The sequence below is a fragment of the Euprymna scolopes genome, chromosome 6 (genome assembly GCF_053919585.1).
Source record: "Euprymna scolopes isolate OS-2025 chromosome 6, ASM5391958v1, whole genome shotgun sequence".
Lineage (NCBI taxonomy): Eukaryota > Metazoa > Mollusca > Cephalopoda > Sepiida > Sepiolidae > Euprymna > Euprymna scolopes.
The window spans coordinates 37,650,225-37,670,314 of NC_136487.1; the positions used below are offsets into that span (position 1 = coordinate 37,650,225).

Consider the following 20,090-nt stretch of genomic DNA (forward strand, 5'->3'; position numbering starts at 1 on the left):
AACACAATTAGTCTGTATTAAATAACTCAGTATTTAAAAAGATTTAAAAAAATGTTTTCAATAACTTAAAAAAAATCTAATTTCAATAATGCTTAATTAAAATAAGACTGAACAAAAGAAAAACAACTTTTCAATGATTATTAAATAAAATAGAAAGAGCGAAAAACGTAAAAAAAAAAAAAAAAAGAGTAAATGCACAGGGGAGATATAGGCGTGAAAGAAAAATGCGAAGAAACTAATTTACCTTGTCACCTCTTCCGGTAGCGCTACGCCGGAAGTTAGGAAGTACATTAGCTGACTATAACCGTTTATTTATTTATTTATTTATTTTTTTAATGTTTAATATTGGAATTAATTTGTGTACAGCTCCTGCTGATTAGATTTGCTTTAACCCCTGTCAGCCCGTGGATTAGGGAAGCCATCCCACACCTCTGGGAGTCACGTGAGGGGCTTTAGAAAACCCCTGCTCGCGCGTTTCACGGCCTCTTTTTCATCTCATCCGGATCTGCGGATCACACACCTTCGACGGAAGCTCTGCCAGTTTTCCAATTGCTTTTCAACCAGCGTGAGTGGCAGTCAACTCAGGACGGAACCTGCTAGCCCTGTTTGAATTGCAACCGAGATATCACCAACGAAAAGGAGCCAGAACGAACGAAGCGAGGAAGCGCATGTCAACAATGTTACACGACTCATCTTCAGATAAGTCTAGCAGAATATGTTTTCGCAACAATTAACTATCTTCTCTTACTTCCATCCACTTGATTTGGTCGTTCTGTATTATTTTATCTTGTACATATGTGCATATTTTCTTTCTCATTAAAACTGTTAAATTGTTAATAACTGTTGTGTTCCTTCGCACATTGCCCTCGTCTTATTTCGGATTAAGGACTTATCGATATGTTCCCACATTCTCATGTGTGAGAGTTGAACTTTATTTCCAGGGATATTCAAATCCCAACATTTTGCGAAAACATAAGAAATAGCGATGTGTGTGAAGTGAAAATAAACAAAAAAAAGAGAAAAAAAAAAAAGAATATATGCATTGTTACATTTATATAAAGCGATCCCAAATTTATATTCCGGGTATCGTGCGTTTTAGTAAAAACAAAAAAGAGAGAAAGTCACCGAAAAAACGTATAAAAAATTTAAAAAAAAACTAGAAAAAAAACAAAAACTCTGAATTGTTAACAAACAAGAACACCGTTCATTTTTGCCTCTTAAAAAAAAAAAAGAAAAGAACGAACTATACTTCTAATTCAACAAATTGAATTTTATCACTTGGAACTCTCATTGATAATAACGTTGAAATACGTGTTCATATTTTCTTCTTTTCAGATTGGAAGGAACAATCTTGGTTGTTATGTACTTGTTTTTTTTGGAATTTATTGTAAATGTTTCAATTGTTTTTTAAATGCGATTGTTTAAAAGATTTTTGATAAGCACATGGTGACTTCTAAAATTACCACTTTCCCTCTCTTTCAGTCTCTCATATACCCTATTAGTTCAAACAAATTAGTTTAAATAGTTTTCGATGTTTTTTTTTTTAAAAAGAAAATTAATCGGAAATTAAACACATTGAAGGGTTGAATTTTAAATGAAAAGATAATAAAACTGTTCTCCAAATAATTATATTGTAACAAAAAATATATATTTCCGTATCGAAATAAAAACACATTAATTAATTAAAAAAAAAAGGGGGGAGAAAGAAATAAACGAAAGTTACCTGTTGACAACTGCATAAGCACGCGCCGACCAAAAATACAGATATATATATATATATATATATATATATATATATATATATATATATATATATATATATATGATTGTTGAGCTGGATTAAATCCGACGATATGAAATAAAATGGAGGTGGAAGGACCTGGATACTCAACGTTTCGCCCGATTTATGCGGGCTTCTTCAAGAGGGATGGTCATTGACGAGAGAGTCGGAGGATTGGGGCTATATATAATGATGGGGGAGAGCAGCGTGTTTTCCTTATGTGAATTAGATGTCATATATACATGTATATACATTTTTTTTTTTGAGAGAAGAACTAATTAGAGTAAACTAGTGTATTGGATTACGTCTAAAAAGATAAAATATCGTAGAGATTAAAAATTGTGTTTGGAAATATAGCGGTGATAGATTAAATAAATAAAATGACACGAGATTACGAAAGAATCTTTTTTTTTTTTTTTTTTTTTAAATTAGAAATAATTGAATTGGGATAAAATAGCGCAGTAACTTAAAAGATGGTATCTAAAAATAAGAATAGGTGATAAAATGGAGTCTAAAAATAGATAATGATAAAATACAGTAAATAAGTAAAATAAAAATAAAATTAAGTGAAATTACGATTTTTTTTTTTTTTTTTTCGCGTTTAATCGGTGTCTAAGTTGTTTTCTTTGATAATTATTTTCGACAGAAAGGGAGCAACGTGGAAAAAACCTTTTCTTTGCTTAATTATATTGCTGGAATGGGAGATTATAGCTGACTCAATTAAACGTCGTGTGGATCTGTTATGTATGTGTTTAAGGAAAGTTGCTTTGTTAAAATCAAAATGGTGGTCGTTTTCCATGATGTGACAAAATATGGCGTTGAGTGTATTGTTGTTTTTTACATCTCTTTTGTGTTCATATATTCTTTTATTTAAATTACGTTGAGTTTCTCCTACGTATATTTTTCCACAATCAAGGCAGGGTATGGAATATATTCCGGCTTTGGTGTTAATGTTGGTGTTAGTTATAATTTTACGTGTTAGATCCCTAATTGTTAAAGAGTTTAGTTTTGTTATTTGAATGCCTGTCTTATTTAGGTTCTTATATATTGTGTCGTTGTTTTTATTAGTTGGTAATGTTAATTGTCTGTTGTGTATCTGGCTTTTCTGGACATCAACATCATAAATAACAATGATCATCTAAGTTTTAAAGTCCATCGGAAAGTCACGAATAAAAATGATTACATACACTTTTACTCTCATCACGATGATAAAGTAAAAAGAGGTATTCTAATAGGATTTTTTCTTAGGGCCCTGAGAATATGTAGTGAAGAATACATCGTGGAAGAATTTGAGTATATCGAACGTACATTCATGAACTTGCAATACCTCAACATTTTTTGGCAAATACAAAAAGAAAAGCACTAAAAATTTACCATAACCGAAACCGAGACCATTCCTTAAATAGCCAGATACACAACAGACAATTAACATTACCAACTAATAAAAACAACGACACAATATATAAGAACCTAAATAAGACAGGCATTCAAATAACAAAACTAAACTCTTTAACAATTAGGGATCTAACACGTAAAATTATAACTAACACCAACATTAACACCAAAGCCGGAATATATTCCATACCCTGCCTTGATTGTGGAAAAATATACGTAGGAGAAACTCAACGTAATTTAAATAAAAGAATATATGAACACAAAAGAGATGTAAAAAACAACAATACACTCAACGCCATATTTTGTCACATCATGGAAAACGACCACCATTTTGATTTTAACAAAGCAACTTTCCTTAAACACATACATAACAGATCCACACGACGTTTAATTGAGTCAGCTATAATCTCCCATTCCAGCAATATAATTAAGCAAAGAAAAGGTTTTTTCCACGTTGCTCCCTTTCTGTCGAAAATAATTATCAAAGAAAACAACTTAGACACCGGTTAAACGCGAAAAAAAAAAAAAAAAAAAAAAATCGTAATTTCACTTAATTTTATTTTTATTTTACTTATTTACTGTATTTTATCATTATCTATTTTTAGACTCCATTTTATCACCTATTCTTATTTTTAGATACCATCTTTTAAGTTACTGCGCTATTTTATCCCAATTCAATTATTTCTAATTTAAAAAAAAAAAAAAAAAAAAGATTCTTTCGTAATCTCGTGTCATTTTATTTATTTAATCTATCACCGCTATATTTCCAAACACAATTTTTAATCTCTACGATATTTTATCTTTTTAGACGTAATCCAATACACTAGTTTACTCTAATTAGTTCTTCTCTCAAAAAAAAAAAAAAAAATGTATATACATGTATATATGACATCTAATTTACATAAGGAAAACACGCTGCTCTCCCCCATCATTATATATAGCCCCAATCCTCCGACTCTCTCGTCAATGACCATCCCTCTTGAAGAAGCCCGCATAAATCGGGCGAAACGTTGAGTATCCAGGTCCTTCCACCTCCATTTTATTTCATATATATATATATATATATATATATATATATATATCCGTGCTGGAAGAAATTATTGAAATAAATAGAATTTACTTCGTTTATTGCAAACACTGAAATAACCTTTAAAACGAAACGGTAGAATACACCAACTGTGGTGCTCCCTTGTTCTGGGATTTACATAAGAACGTAATTGCCCTCGTGGGGAGACAAGCAAAATGAAATCTTTCTGCTCTTCAAGAATCTCGTTCGTCTCAACTGAGAGCGTATAGACAGGGGGAATAACTCCGTATATCGCCATATATTACAGAAATAATACGTGAAATTAAAAAAAAAATAATAAATAAAACCACAATCATGGAGTTTTCAAAAGTTAAAGGTGTCAGTAATTTGCTTGTTTCTCGGAGCTACTTTAACAGAAAAATCAATCTTGACTTGAACGATTTAAAATCCTTAGAGGACCTTACGGAGGTCCGTTTACAGAGAGACGAAAAGAGTATTGGGGCAAATTTAGCAGAAATTGCAAATTTAAACCAAAAAATCTACGAAGGATGCTATAAGGCAGAATTGAACCTTGAACCGAGCGGTTTTCTGGAAGATGAAACGCAAGAACGAGCATATTACAACGATGTGAATAATCAGCTAGATTCCATGAGAATGCAGATATCTTCGTCAAGCACTGCAGTTAATAAAGATGCAGCCGGATCTCTAAACGTTAACAACCAGACGCTCGCGTCGCTGCCTCGGTTAACTTGTGCTAAATTCAGCGGTAACAAACCGGACAAGTTCGAATTTAAAAACTTTCTTTCCCAATTCTACAACTGTGTTAACTCTGTCTCCTCAGAGAAGACGAAGTTGTCTTTATTAAAAAGCTACCTAACTGGATATGCTGGTCAGCTAATTTCGCATCTTACTTTGGAAGACAGTAACTATGGAGTCGCGATAGACTTGCTTGCTGAAAAATTTGTGGATGTACCTTATATCGTGGACGAAATTTTTAAGCAACTACTGGACGCATCTCCCAAGTATGACCCAAATTTTACAAATGTGAAGCAGTTTTTATCCGAAATGAGGGCTGACTTGTCGGAACTCCGATCATCGTACAACCTGAATTTTTTCGAAGAAAATACACCAGGATTTAAACTTGTGAGCCACATAATTTTTTCAAAGTTACCAGGCGTTCTTCAGAGGGGGTTGGTCCACAAAGTGGGCACTAATTACCCGACACTTATCGATATATACGATAATTATAATGGAGCCATCAAAACATTGATAAAGACGTGAATGAAAAAAACTTATAGTCATTTCCCTTCAAATAGGGATACTTCTAAGCCACGTTCCTGGTATACAACAAAAAAAGACTCCCACAAGGAAGAAAAAAATACTTCCGCATTAGAAAACTTTGCCACAACGGCAAACAGACTTCACACATTTTGTAAACTGTGTTCTACGGAGGGTCACAACATTAGTCGTTGCAGGGAATATCCAGATGTCCAGACGAAGAAAGATAGATGCAGAGAACTAAACCTGTGTATCACATGTACTGGGTCCAGTCATAAAAGCAAGGATTTCCCAGGAAAACGTAACAAACTACCCTTTAGATGTGCGCTATGCAATTCTAGAGGGCACGTGAGCCCTCTTTGCCAGGAGGCAGGGAGTAAAGAGAAGCCATCTTCATCCACGAACATATGTGCCAGCAGACACTCACTGAATCAACCCTTCATATTGCCCATAATATCTATTTCCGTGTCCAGAGGGAAAAGAAAACATGAATTCAACTGCTTGTTTGATACGGGTAGCCAGAGATCATACTTTTCAAAACAAATAGTTGAAAAATTAAAATATTCACAAGATTCTCTGCCACCTGTGGAATATGTAGTCAATACATTCTTGGGCACGAAAAGAAAGAAGTTGGATGAAGTCATAGTGGGAGTCCATCTGGACAAGGATCGCATTCTGCCCTTACCAGTTCTTGTGGACGACGACTTCAACATAAACGTAAAAATCGAGAATTTTAAAAAGGTAAAAGATAACCTGAAAGCCTTAAAATACAAATTAGCCTTCCTGGACGATGGTGACGACAACGTGCGTGTGCAGGGGCTTATAGGAGTGGATATTATCCAGTTCATGAAGGAGGCCCAACTGATTGAATGCATGCGGGGTAGAGCATGGTCCTTTGCTACAGGAATATCACCTTTGGGTAACACCCGACATTTCCTCAACCAAGAACAAATAACCTCAGAGAGAACAAAAAGAAAAGTCGCAGAGAACAATTACTTCTCAGTGGTAACTGCTTATTCGTCATGTCCTGAAGCTCGTGTAGATTTTGTCTTGAACCCCCCCCCCCCAAATTTTACCCATGACATATATGTTTGATGAAACCTCGGTCGAACGTAACATTGAAAAAATGTTTGATGTGGATTCATTGGGCTCCTTTTCGAATGAAAATGAATTTGTCAGTGATTATGACAAAAACCAAATTGAAAAATTTAGGAAATCCATAGACTTCAAAAACGGAGCATATTATGTAAATCTTCCCTGGCATGAGGACAAGATCAAGACTGTTCCTTCAAATTATCAAGTCTCACTTAAGGTGCTTGATACAGTAAAACAAGTGCAATCGTCAAATTTAAATGATGATTACAACGATGCCTTTTATCAACAGGAAAAGGAAGGAATAATAGAAAGAATTTCAGTATCACCTGATAAATTCTCAAATTACATATAGATTCCTCACAGGCCAATAATAAAAACGAATGAACAGTCTACGACTAAGATAAGGCCAGTTTTCAACTGTTCCCTGAAAACACTGGGTGGATGTTCTCTCAATGAAGCGGCTTATCCGGGAGTTAATTTGATGAACGATTTAATGGAGCTTTTGTTGCTGTTCAAGACAAATAAATATGTTTTACTAGCAGACATCAGGAAGGCCTTTCTGATGATCAGACTCAACTCTGAAGAAGATAGGAACAGATTCTGTTTTTTTTCTGAAGGAGAGAGACAAGCTCCTTTGCTTCAGGTACACTATACTGATCTTCGGCTTTAACGCTAGCCCCTTCATACTCCTATATGTTCTGCGATACCATGCTGAACAATTTGAAAATGATACGTGCACACAGATGTTAATGAACAATTTTTACATGGACAATCTATGTAAAACTAGCAACTCCCCGGAAGAACTACGTGATCTTTATAGGGAAGCAGTATGCCGCCTACAAAAAGGAGGATTTGACTTAAGATCATGCAACTCCAACTGCAGACTACTCAAAGCACAGATGGAGAAAGATAACAGAATAGTTCAACATAACAGTGATTTGGAAAAGGTGCTAGGTTATGAATATAACCCCAAACTAGACACTCTGCAGATCTCTAACTCAAAAGTTGACAAGAGTGTAAATAGCAAAAGAGGTATGTTGTCCCAAACAGCTAAAGTTTTTGATCCTTTGTCTCTGTGCATCCCTATGACGGTCAGAGCAAAGGTCCTCCTGCGGGAGTTATGGTCCTTAAAACTGGGTTCGGATGATGTTGTGCCCACTCCTCTACGGGAACGTTGGTCCTCCCTGGCCGAAGATTTGGCAAGCCTGAGTGATTTAAAGTTTCCAAGACGAGCCTTTGACCAGGACAGTCCAATGACGCTGTGCATTTTTTGTGATGCATCACTGAATGCCTATGGATTTGTGGTGTATGGAGTACAAAACATGAAGTCAAATCTGGTGTTTGCCAAGTCTAAGGTGGCACCTATGAAATCAAGAACGCTTCCTAACCTGGAATTATTGGCAGCCTACCTAGCTGTAAAATTACTGCCTAATCTACTAAAAACTTACAATCATGTAAGAATAAGTAACATCTTTATTGCGGTGGATGCCCAAGTGGTCTTATCCTGGCTGCTGTCTGAGAACATTAAAACAAAAAGCCAGTACACCAGAAACAGACTTAAGGATGTGCACCAAATAAGGAGAGAAATCAGTAAAAAAATATTATTTAGACATTAAATTCAAGTACGTACCCTCAGCAGAAAATCCAGCAGATCTTTTGTCCCGGGGTCTCTCCCTTGACAAATTTCGACGAATGATGCAGTACTGGGTTTCAGGGCCGAAATGGATTGTGGAAAACCCGATCAATTGGCCTAGTAGCGGTCTGGACATTTTTCGAGTATTCCGGATTGTATATTGGACATTTTACATGCATATTTTTTCTTACATGATTGAACATATCAAATCACATATTCCTTTGTAAACATTTCTTTTAAGATGTGCTAAAGTCACTTATCAATTTGTATTGGAACTTTACAGAAATATTGTTGATTTTAATTTTCTGCTTTTCTAATTGTACGTTCATTTCCATTTTCTGTATTCATGATGTTAGCTAAAATTATAAATGGTAATACAATTGTTCTTATAAAATTAAGTGGATCAAATTCAAAACTTAAATAAAAAAACTAAAAGAACTGACATTCAATTATTTGAACTTTCAAGCACCTTAATATAATGCTATGACAATTTCATAGCTCTATTCTCCTAAGTCGAGAATGTATTGGAATTAATTTGTGTACAGCTCCTGCTGATTAGATTTGCTTTAACCCCTGTCAGCCCGTGGATTAGGGAAGCCATCCCCACACCTCTGGGAGTCACGTGAGGGGCTTTAGAAAACCCCTGCTCGCGCGCTTCGCGGCCTCTTTTTCATCTCATCCGGATCTGCGGATCACACACCCTCGACAGAAGCTCTGCCAGTTTTCCAATTGCTTTTCAACCAGCGTGAGTGGCAGTCAACTCAGGACGGAACCTGCTAGCCCTGTTTGAATTGCAACCGAGATATCACCAACGAAAAGGAGCCAGAACGAACGAAGCGAGGAAGCGCATCATGTCAACAATGTTACACGACTCATCTTCAGATAAGTCTAGCGGAATATGTTTTCGCAACAATTAACTATCTTCTCTTACTTCCATCCACTTAATTTGGTCGTTCTGTATTATTCTATCTTGTACATATGTGCATATTTTCTTTCTCATTAAAAGTGTTAAATTGTTAATAACTGTGTTGTGTTCCTTCGCACATTGCCCTCGTCTTATTTCGGATTAAGGACTTATCGACATGTTCCCACATTCTTATGTGTGAGAGGTGAACTTTATTTCCAGGGATATTCAAATCCCAACAAAAAAAACGACAATGCAATAAATATATCAACAAATTATTTTACAACGATTTTTAATGAAAAAAACAAACAAACAAACAAAAAATAACAGCATATGGGGAAGCGGTCATTAGTTTTGGGAATAGATTTTAAAGTGTTTTGTAATGGGAGAAGTATTTTTGAGCCGGATTCAGAGAAATATTTTCAGAGAAAAGAATTGCAGGTTTTATATTAAAATATGAGAAAAACAAGAGACATTGTCATACGGTAAACAAAACAAAATAATGAGTTCTGAAGGCATATGTTTACAAAAGCGATATTTTATGTTTTTAAAATGGAAAGTTTATAGCGATAGGAAAACGGAATGTTTGTGAGAAGTTTTAAATTTTTTGTAAAAACAAGGGGGTTCGTTAGCAGAGATATTAGAATTCTAGACCGATTAATTAAGAGCCGTGAGTTTTAGGGGCAAGAAAATCTCTGCTAATTTTTAAAATTATAATTCATTGAAAGTTGTTAAGATTCAATGTTCTTTTGTTATTGTATTAGTAAAATGTTTCAGCAAAATGGATTGGATATATTTCAACGAATAAAGTTTATGTAGATTGACAGACGATAATGTGAGAAGTTGTGTGTGTCTGTGTGTTCGTTAATGTATGTGTGCATGAGCGGAGATGAGTGCCCATAGTGAAGCATCCAGCGATATTGATTTGCAAATTCGATTCAACTGGGTCTCACTGGTTTATTGAAAAAGAAATTGGCTTTTAAAGAGTTTAGGTAGCTCTCAGATTCAAAACGTTTTCTGATTGGTCCAAAATATATTTATTTTTATTTAGGATAGCGTATGCGCCGATGATATGTGTACAAACACGTCTATATCTTTTGATTTTGTATGTTGATGTGTAAACATTGACCATATATGTTTGTGACAATGTACGCTTCTGTATATATTTTCTATTCTTTATACATACCGATCTTTTTAAATTAAAAGTTCAATGTTAAAATATAACAGAGCATATATATATATATATATGTATGAACAACAGCAGGAAAAATAAACAAACGAACGAGAGACTGATCGATCAATCCCTCGTTCTTTCTTTTTTTAATTTTTCCATTCTGTTCTTCATATCATGAGAAATTGAGTATTTAAATAAAAAATAAAAAAATTTGATTGCATTTTCACCCCAAACAAGGCACAATGCCGTTTTGATGTAAGGGGCTATTATCTAGGGTTGGGTTCGAGACTCCTAACAAACGGTTCCCCAGTTCGATACAAAACACCTGACGAAGGCCGGAGGGCAAAACGACCGAAACGTTGTGACAATAACAACCAAGATGAGGAAGTCAGTCCGACAATCTCAATCAATGGATTGGATATATTTCAACGAATAAAGTTTATGTAGATTGACAGACGATAATGTGAGAAGTTGTGTGTGTCTGTGTGTTCGTTAATGTATGTGTGCATGAGCGGAGATGAGCGCCCATAGTGAAGCATCCAGCGATATTGATATATCATGAGAAATTGTGTTGCATTTTCACCCCAAACAAGGCACAGTGCCGTTTTGATTTAAGGGGCTATTATCTAGGACATAAATTGCATGGATGCTATATATGAAGTTGAGCACTTGAACTTCTGCATGTCAGTACAGTCGGGGAAGCAGGAACCCGTAAGGGAACTTCAAAGTCTAACAGTTCTGGGGGAAGAAACTATTAGCATAGAAGGTTTTCTAGCATCTGAAGATCTCTACTGTCTAAGGGTGGTATTTTGCTGTTTGTCTGGGTTGTCGGGGGTATTTACATCAAGGGGGCACATGGGCTTGTAGTTCGTCGGTGCATTTACTATTAAAATACCTGTAAAACAGGCAGAGGGATGCAATATTTCGTCGATGGGACAGAGGCTGAAGCTTAACTGCCAGTTTGGGACCTATTAGGTTGGTGACTCTCTTTTGAACTCTGTCCAGGAGGGAGAAACCAGTAGCAGATACACTAGTCCAAATGTGACAACAATACTCCATACATGGGCGAATGGTGGCCATGTAGAAGTACGGAGTACTTTCAGGCATAACTTGTAGCACAGTAGAAAGAGCCTACCTTCCTCACAGCAACAGCAGCAGCAGCAGCTGAGGCAATGCCCTCGATATATCTGTTCCAACTCATGTTTCCTGTGAACGTTAAGCTGAGATGTTTGAACGAAGTACTCTCAGGTAGTATATCATTAAACATAGCTATTTGTGGTTGAGAAGGTTTCTTGTAATTCAATGTTACCATCCATTTTTGTCCTCATTCTACTACAGTCTGGGTCTTCCCTGAGGGGTTCTGTCATTGCCTTGGATATGTGTTTATTTGTTTTTTCTTCAAGCCTGTTATAGAGTGTGGTGTCATCAGCAAATATAACCATCTCAGAGACAATTTTATCAGGGTGATCATTTGCATATCAGGAATAATAAAGGTCCAAGGATCGACCCCTGAGGTACACCTGCATTTATATCATATGGTTATGACATACGACCATCGAGGACAATCTGGATTCAGTCAAGCACTTGCCACGAAAATAACAATAAAACAGAGACAGGCTTGCAACGTCTCTTCTGTGAGAAACAGGTTGCAAGAAAAGGGTATCCTCTACAAGGCTATGAAGTCTATTTTAACTCTGTCAAAGCAGGATAAGTCCTTTCTAGCAGCTCCTGCCTAAATATGGCAACAATACTCCATCTTTGGACATACCTGGCTCTTATATAGGTAGAGAATTGCATCAGCAATGAGGTATCTACTGGATTGATAGAAGGATCCCACCATTTTTCCAGCGACCATGGCAACGGATTTGATGTACATGTTCCATTTCAGATCAGGAGTAAAATTCAAGCTCAGAAGCTTGGTTTTAGATGCATTAAAAGTAACTAGCCACTTCTTTTCCCATTGTACCACGTGCTAAAGATGAGAGAAGAGAGAATCAGAGAGAACTTGGTTATTTACAGCCTTTGATGTGCTGCTGTAGATGGTAGTGTCATCAGCATAAATGTCTATGAATGATCCTAAGGATGGTATTTGGAAGATCATTAATGTAGATCAGGAAGAGAGTTGAACCCAGGATGGACCACTGAGGGGACTCCAGCATTAATACTATGAGCTTCTGATTTCTGCCCATCAACCACTACTCTTATGAACCTATCAGAAAAAAATGATTTAATAATTGAAAAGACATTTCCAGCTATACCATAGCTGGAGACCTTGTGAAGTAGACCTTTATGCCATACTCTATCAAAGGCCTTTGATATGTCAAGAGCAATTGCCCTAGAAAGGAACCCTCTGTTGAGAGATTTGCTAATCCTATGAGATATAACCATAACTACATCTGCTGTAGATCTAGCAGAAATGAGACAATATTGCATGTCACTAAGGTTATTTTTGCTGAGGTGGTTAACTACTTCTCTATTTAACACAGATTCCAGTAACTTACTCATGATGCACAGGAGACTTATTCGTCTGTACTGAGAGCGAGATGACCAATTACCTGAATTCTTAAATACGGGGCTTACTGATAAGATTTTCCAAGGTGTTAGAAAGCAATTCTCCTCAAGACAACGCTTAAACAGCTTTGTAGGTATGGGAGCTAGTTCTGGTTGAAGCTTTTTCAGCACTATAATTGGAATGCCATCAGGGCCAGTTGCTTTACTGGAATCAAGATTTTTGATTAGCTTGGCAACATCACACACAAGTAATTGTATGTTACATAGCGTGTTTTCTGATACAGGAGGAAATACGGGGGGGGGCCTTACTGATGATAGTGACTGAAAATGACAAACTGCAGGCAGTTGATAGATCAAAATTGTAGAGAGGATGCGAACATCTGAGAAGCCAACTTAGAGATAATGCCTCAGAAAAACTTCAGACATTAAGCTCCATATTCTTTGATGGAAGAAAAGATGTTACTGGATGTCTCCCATCTGTGAACACGAAGTGTCAAATTACAGAAGAACATGTTGTTCTACTAAATGACCCTAATTCAGAGTACTTAGGCCATGTTACCTCTTCAAGTGGATCATCTACTAACATTTTTGCTGCTATGACTAATTTTTTGATGAAAATGACTTGTCTCTAAGTGATGTAAGGGCTGTAGGATGTGATGGAACAGCAGTAAATACAAGATCCCACAATGGCGTAATTCGATGACTTGAGGTGAATATAAATAGACCCTTTCAGTGGCTGGTTTGCATGATGCATATTAATGAATTACCTCTCAGAAGCATCTTCACCTTTTTGGATGGCACAACAAGTGGTCCTACTACTTTCAATGGAAAAATTGGTGAAGCCGCTGGCAGTTGTTGAATTTGAAGCCATAAATGGAAACTTACCAGAGTTTGAAGACCTATCATCCCTTAGTAAAGATCAAAAATACCTGTATGATATTTGCATGACTGTCAACAATGGTGTTGTGTGATCAACTCTTGCATCCAAAGAACAAGGAGCCATGGTGCATTCAAGGTGGTTAACTATGGCCAATAGAATTCTGTGACTCTATATTTCTATCTTGAATCCATCAGAGGAGTTAAAGATCATGGCAGAATATATCATGAAAGTGTATGCTCCAACTTGGTTTAGCATTAAACTGAAACTCCAATGTTTCTATGGAGCTCAACACCTGTGGAATGTTATTCATCTCTCCAGGTACCTTCCAGAAAATGTTTGAAAATCAGTCGATAAATGTATTCAGCATAACGGGTATTTTGGTCACCCAGAAAATATTCTGTTGGCAATGATAAAAGATGAAAGGGAAGAAATAAGGGAACTAGCCCTCAGGAGAATTGCAAGATCAAGACAAGTGAAAACTAAAAGAGTAAGAAAGTTCCAAATTCCAACATTGAATTTCAATGCTGAGGACTATTATGAAATGGTTGACTGGATCGAAATTCCGAGATGTGAACCTACACTAACAAGAATTTTCACAGATCATGAAATTGAGGAAGGCATCAAAAGCAGAGCCGAATCAGTTTTTCAATTGGATAAGTTTCCCTGCCATACACAAGCAGCTGAGAAACATATAAAAATTGTCACTGAAGCATCAGCGACAGTGTGTGCAGAACTTCGCCGGGATGGATACATTCGTGCTAAGATTGAATCATAAAAGCAAATCGCTAAATACAACACAAAGAGGGACTGGAATGCTTAACTCTATGTTCTTTTGTTCAACAGTGCAATTATTTACACGTAAAATGCAATTCTTATAACTGAGTAATAAATTTTCTTGTATTTTTTAATATATGCATTTTCAGTCAAATTTTCAACTTTTCGGCAGCAAAGGAAAATGGCTCTGAAAAATACTAAACCCTTTTCTAAACTTACTTTTACACACAGAAGCAACTTTTTAGCACTCTCGAAAAGCAAACTGTATATGTCACTACACCCTAGAGCACATGCTTCTGTTCAGGATTCTGTTTGCTATTTGCCAAAACTTGTGAGAACTAAGCCGCTGTTCAGCCATTTTAGACTTGATGGACTGAGCATACAACTCTCTCGCGTTCTTCATTACTCTTTTTCAGTCCTGAAAGTGGCTTTAGTCTCAGTACATCTATTACGTTGGAAGCAATGGAAAAAGTGATTTCTGTGAGTAATGGCAGCAGCATATTCTGGAGAAAACCACAGCTGGCTGTTAGGTTCTTGCTGGAATTTTTTCGAGAGTATAAAACGATCTATACCTACAATTAACCATTCTGTCAGGTCTGATACTATGGAAGACACATCCTGTTTAAACATAGAATGCAGAGGTAGATCTGATATACGTACGGAAGATATCTCAGTCAGTCATAGAGTATCGATATACTGTATGATGGAGAGGTACATCTGAGTACTTATTACATTTCGTTTTTATTTTAATTGATACAACAGAGTGGTTAGAAAATCCCAGTGGGGACAGAACGGAAGATGAACATAGCTCAGGGTAAGTTGTGAGGAAAAGGTTTAGGAGACTTGCATATTAACATTTAATATTTACATAAAAATAAGAAAAATCGAAAAAATTGTTATATGTAATAATGTTTGTTCAAATGAAAAATAAAATGCTGCCTAAATACACACACAATGTATATATCTCATTATTAAGATATAATATTTTTTTTTTGTAGTAAATAAACCGTGCAATTTCTCCATATGTACTTTTAAGAGTTTTAATATGTTCAGGGCTGGATGTTTGAACTTTCTGGAAACGAATATAAAGATGAAGGCCATAACTGAAAAAGAAAAAATAGAAGGTATCTTAAACATAAGAGTATACACGTAATGCAGTATTTTCATCTCATAATCAAACTATCACCCAAACGTCAAATCAAATATATCGCACTTGCTGACTCCCTATTTCTAGTGTACTTGCTAATTAGGCAGAACTACTATACTCTTTATCTACATTACTTGTCAGAAAAAGAAAACGAAAAACGGTTTTGTTAAAAAATAAAGAAAATACGTGCCCCCCCACACACACATAACAAAACAGTTGCATCTTTGGAAATATGAGCGATGAAAATGAAGAAAAATTTGTTTTATTATAAAGGACTGAAGGGCTATATTCAAACCCTGTCTATTTTGGGATCAACTTCATATCGATGCCTCCATTCAGTCTCAAAAGACAAAGAATACTCCTTGTAGGGGCAGCTGCGTGTGATATTATGTGGCAAAGGTTGCACAATTTTCAACCACACCTCTCTTGAATCGGCCAATGGAGTAAAAGTGCCTAAATGCATTGATGTCTCCAAAGTTACAAAATAAGGAAGCGTGTGAAATTCTTAGGCCCTCATTTATTAATATCTCAGTTGACGAAACTTTGGAACGATTCAAGTCACAAGTATATAGCAAAGGAGCTCAAATTCTTGACTTCAAGGGAAACAAACATAGGGATTGGTTTGATGAAAATGATTCTACAATCACCAATCTTTTGAAAGAGTAGAAAAAGGCTCACGAGATATGTTTGTGTTCTAATGGATCAGCTAAAATAACTGCAGAAAAAAGGTGTATAAAGAAGCAAAATTAAAAATACAGCGTGAGGCACTTCGAATGGAGAACAAGTGGTAGGTCAAAATTTTAGCGGACATCCAGACAGATTATGACCACGAAAATTCAAAAGATATGTATTACAAAATCAGACAAGCTTTTGGACCACAGCCTCCAACATTGGTACCTGTGAAATCCAAAGATGGTTCTGCCCTTTTTAATAATGTTGAGGGGATCATGAAACGATGGACAGAATATTTTCGAGATTTTTTTGATGATCCATCTAAAGTAAATACACACATATACATATGAAAATAGAATGGAGGTGGAAGGACCTGAATACTCAACGTTTCGCCCGATTTATGCGGGCTTTTCCAAGAGGGATAGTCATTGACGAGAGGGTCAGAAGATTTGGGGCTATATATAATGAGGGGGGAGAGCAGCGTGTTTTCTGCATATAAATTAGATGCCTATATGCATATATACAGTTTATGATTAAATAATAAATTAGAGTAAACTGAGTAGTGATCTGAAAAATTACATCTAAAAATGAAAAGTAATAAAATGAATTGATAAAATGAGAACATTAATTGGGTTAAAAAAATATCGTCGAGATTTAAAAGATTGTGTCTGGAAATATCACCGTGATAGATTAAGTAAATAAAATGAAACGAGATTACGAAGGGAGTTTTTAAAAATTAGAGACAATTGAATTGGGATAAAATAGCGTAGTAACTTGAAAGATGGCGGCTTAAAAATAAGAATAAAAAGTGATTAAATGGCGTCTAAAAATAGATAATGATAAAATAAAATACAGTAAATAAGTAAAAAAAATAAATAAAATGAAGTGAAATTACGAATGTTATTTTTTTTCACTTCATTTTATTTTTATCACTTTTTATTCTTATTTTTAGAAGGGTTGCTTTTTTCACCAATATTTTCGAAAATCATCCCTCTTTTTGATTGACTGGCCTTAATTTAAACCTTTGCCACTTCCGGTTTGGTGATGGATGCAACAGCAAAGACATCACTTTTTTTTTCCACATTTTTTTCCTCCTTTGTGGTACGGGTTCGAGCCTGCCTACTACCACTTTTTTTTTTCTTAACACACACCTCCAAACACCCGGCCAATGCCGGGCACCCAGGCTAGTATGTATATATATATATATATATATATATATATATATATATATATATATATATATATATATAAAGAAACAGCACTATAAAAATAATTGGCACATTACATGCAATAGATCAGTCCCATCCATTCAATTTAACAAGCTCTAAGCATTTCCTTTTTTTTTTTTTTTTTTTTTTTTTAACTCATGTTCACCCCTAACAAGGGATATCGCCACTTGGATGTAAGGGGATACTATTTGAAACTATGCCTAGGAAAGATTACAAGATGTTGGTTTACATTACATTTAAACTTATCTGCATATCAGTGCAGACAGGAAAGCAGCAGGAAGAGAATTCTAAAGTCTAGCTGTTTGAGGGAAGAAAATATTAGAGTAAAAAGCTTTCAGGCCTTTGGAGACTTCAACAGTTAAGGGGTGTGATTTTGTTGCTAAGTGAGTTTGTCGAGGATATGTACGTCGAGGGGGCACAAGTGCAATGAGTTCATCAGAGCACATTCCATTAAAATATTTGTAAAACAGGCACAGCCATATTTCTAGTCATGCGGTAATGTGAAAAATAAAATAAAAAATAAAACTCAAATCGGTCTGGCATGAGTTGAATAAGAAATGTTTGTTATGTTTTTTTTCTGATAAATACTGATAGAAAGAAAACAACAAACAAACAAAATAAAGATAAAAAAATAAAGAAATAAAACCTGTTCAAAAATAATTTACCTTTTTGACCAATCCTTAGTTTTGGTGAAGAAATCTGTTACACCTCCACGAAAACCGGCAAAGCTGCCCATACGTTCTTTGTGTATGAGCTCGGGTAGGATTAAACTGAGTTTGTAGGGCATGTATTGAGAATTATTCCCCCAGCTTTTATCCGTGAATGTCTTGTACGTCAAATACCAAATCTTTAGAAACTTTGAATGCTTGCTAGCGATAATTACTTGAACTCCCAAAGCATCTGGTCGACAATGACCCATGGTTATTGGATAGATTCGCAGTGGATCAAAACTTTTCAGCGCCAACTCATCAGAGTCCATGTAGATTCCACCAAATTCTAAGAAGAAAAAAAAAAGTGCTTATTGGTGATCTTTTATACCATCGAATTTCAAGTAAAAACGCTATCAAAAACGTGTCATGTCGAAATTAGTATACATTCCAAAAATTTATAAAAATGATCTAGTAGAAAAATAATTAACAAGTAAAAACAGAATTTATCTAACTATCAAAGTTAGATTACACGTTTCACTGTGGAAGAGTTGTGCGACCAATTCAGTATGGCAAACTATCGTATCGTCCTCGATTTAAATGCCTTAAATTAAGGGTCCGACATTTTTAAACAAATATCTCAAAACGTAATTGTTGATGACTTTTTGTGAAAAATACATCTAGTACATCTTTTACTGAATCATTTTTCATAATTTTTGGAATTTATACCAATTCTGACATGACATGTAAGTACGTAATGTTTTCATTTGAAACTAGCGGGACCTGTGGAAATTCCACAGTGGCATCTTTCATATGTAATATATTGTTGCTGGCCATTCTGTGGACGTGCAGCATGAATGGAGACGTTGTGATATTATTGTAGCCCTTTTGTTAAAACTGTAAAATTATTTATCTAAGTAATCTGCTTAATGTAATGTCAGAACATATCTAGTTATTATGGTTTATCTCTAATATCTTTATAGTAGTCCGTGACATATTTCCATTATATAGCTGCTTGGCGTGAATTGAAACCCGATAATATCAATATACCGTCTTCAGACAGAACAGATACTACTCTTGAATTCTAGCCAGAAGACCAAGAAGGTATATTTTAGTTTCACATACGGCCAAAAAGCAACATCATTTTTTATATTTTAATTTTTTTTATCTTGTGTCTTTGGTGATCGGGAGATCCTATTTATTAAAAAGGATGGTAGAAGGTGATTACATACAAACATTAAATTAATGTATTTATATATATATAATTTAATTTAATGTTCATAGTATGTTATCAATTTCTTTCCTCTTTTTTAATAAATAGGATCTCCTGATCAAATAATTTATAATCTAGAAACCGTGACACACGTACGTACATTAAAGACACTACAATATATATATGCATTCCTGTAACAGGTCACCAATCTACATAAGCAGCAAAAAAGAAAAACAGAAAAGGATTATATCATTTGAAGTCATAAAGTAATACATAACAAAAAATCCAAAATAGCAAAAAAAAAAAATAAATAAAATAAAATAAATTTTTTTTGTTTGCTATTAGTTGTTTCTTATTGAAAAAATAAATATTTATTCATAAAACATACCTTACAATGAGTATTTTTTTTCTTTATTTGAATTAAAAAAAATTTTAATTTTGTTAATTGTCATTTTATTTTTTCATGATAAAAAATTATTTTCATTTTTTAAATTAATTTTTCATTATATTATCTTTTTTCTTTAAATTTTTACTCACGTTCATTCACTAACAAGGCATATATCACCACTTGGACTTAAGGGTATACTATATAGGACTATGCCTAACAAAATTAAAAAGATGTTGGTTTACATTACATTTAAATTTCTGCATATCAGTACAATCAGGGAAGCAGTTAGCAGGAAGGAAATTCCAAAGTCTAGCTGTTTGATGGAAGAAACTATTAGAGTAGA

General features: G+C 35.0%; 2 protein-coding genes across 4 annotated transcripts in view; one reads left to right on the forward strand and one right to left on the reverse strand.

Moving 5' to 3' along the window:
* Positions 1–7,318: 7,318 nt before the first annotated feature.
* On the forward strand, positions 7,319–13,768 carry LOC145278154 (uncharacterized). Its single transcript, XM_080130435.1, has 2 exons — positions 7,319–8,165; positions 13,575–13,768. Exons 1-2 carry the CDS (start codon positions 7,319–7,321, stop codon positions 13,766–13,768), a joined length of 1,041 nt encoding a protein of 346 aa, XP_079986561.1.
* A 1,401-nt stretch (positions 13,769–15,169) lies between these two features.
* Positions 15,170–20,090, reverse strand: part of LOC145277612 (uncharacterized) — a 130,765-nt gene continuing 125,844 nt past the window's right edge. For all 3 annotated transcript variants that reach the window (XM_080129143.1, XM_080129142.1, XM_080129141.1), the window contains exons 4-5: positions 18,165–18,495; positions 15,170–15,554 (exon numbers count right to left, since the gene is read on the reverse strand). In XM_080129143.1, coding sequence (XP_079985269.1) covers positions 15,368–15,554; positions 18,165–18,495 — 518 coding nt within the window. In that variant the 3' untranslated portion in view covers positions 15,170–15,367. The remainder of the gene's footprint in view (positions 15,555–18,164; positions 18,496–20,090) is intronic.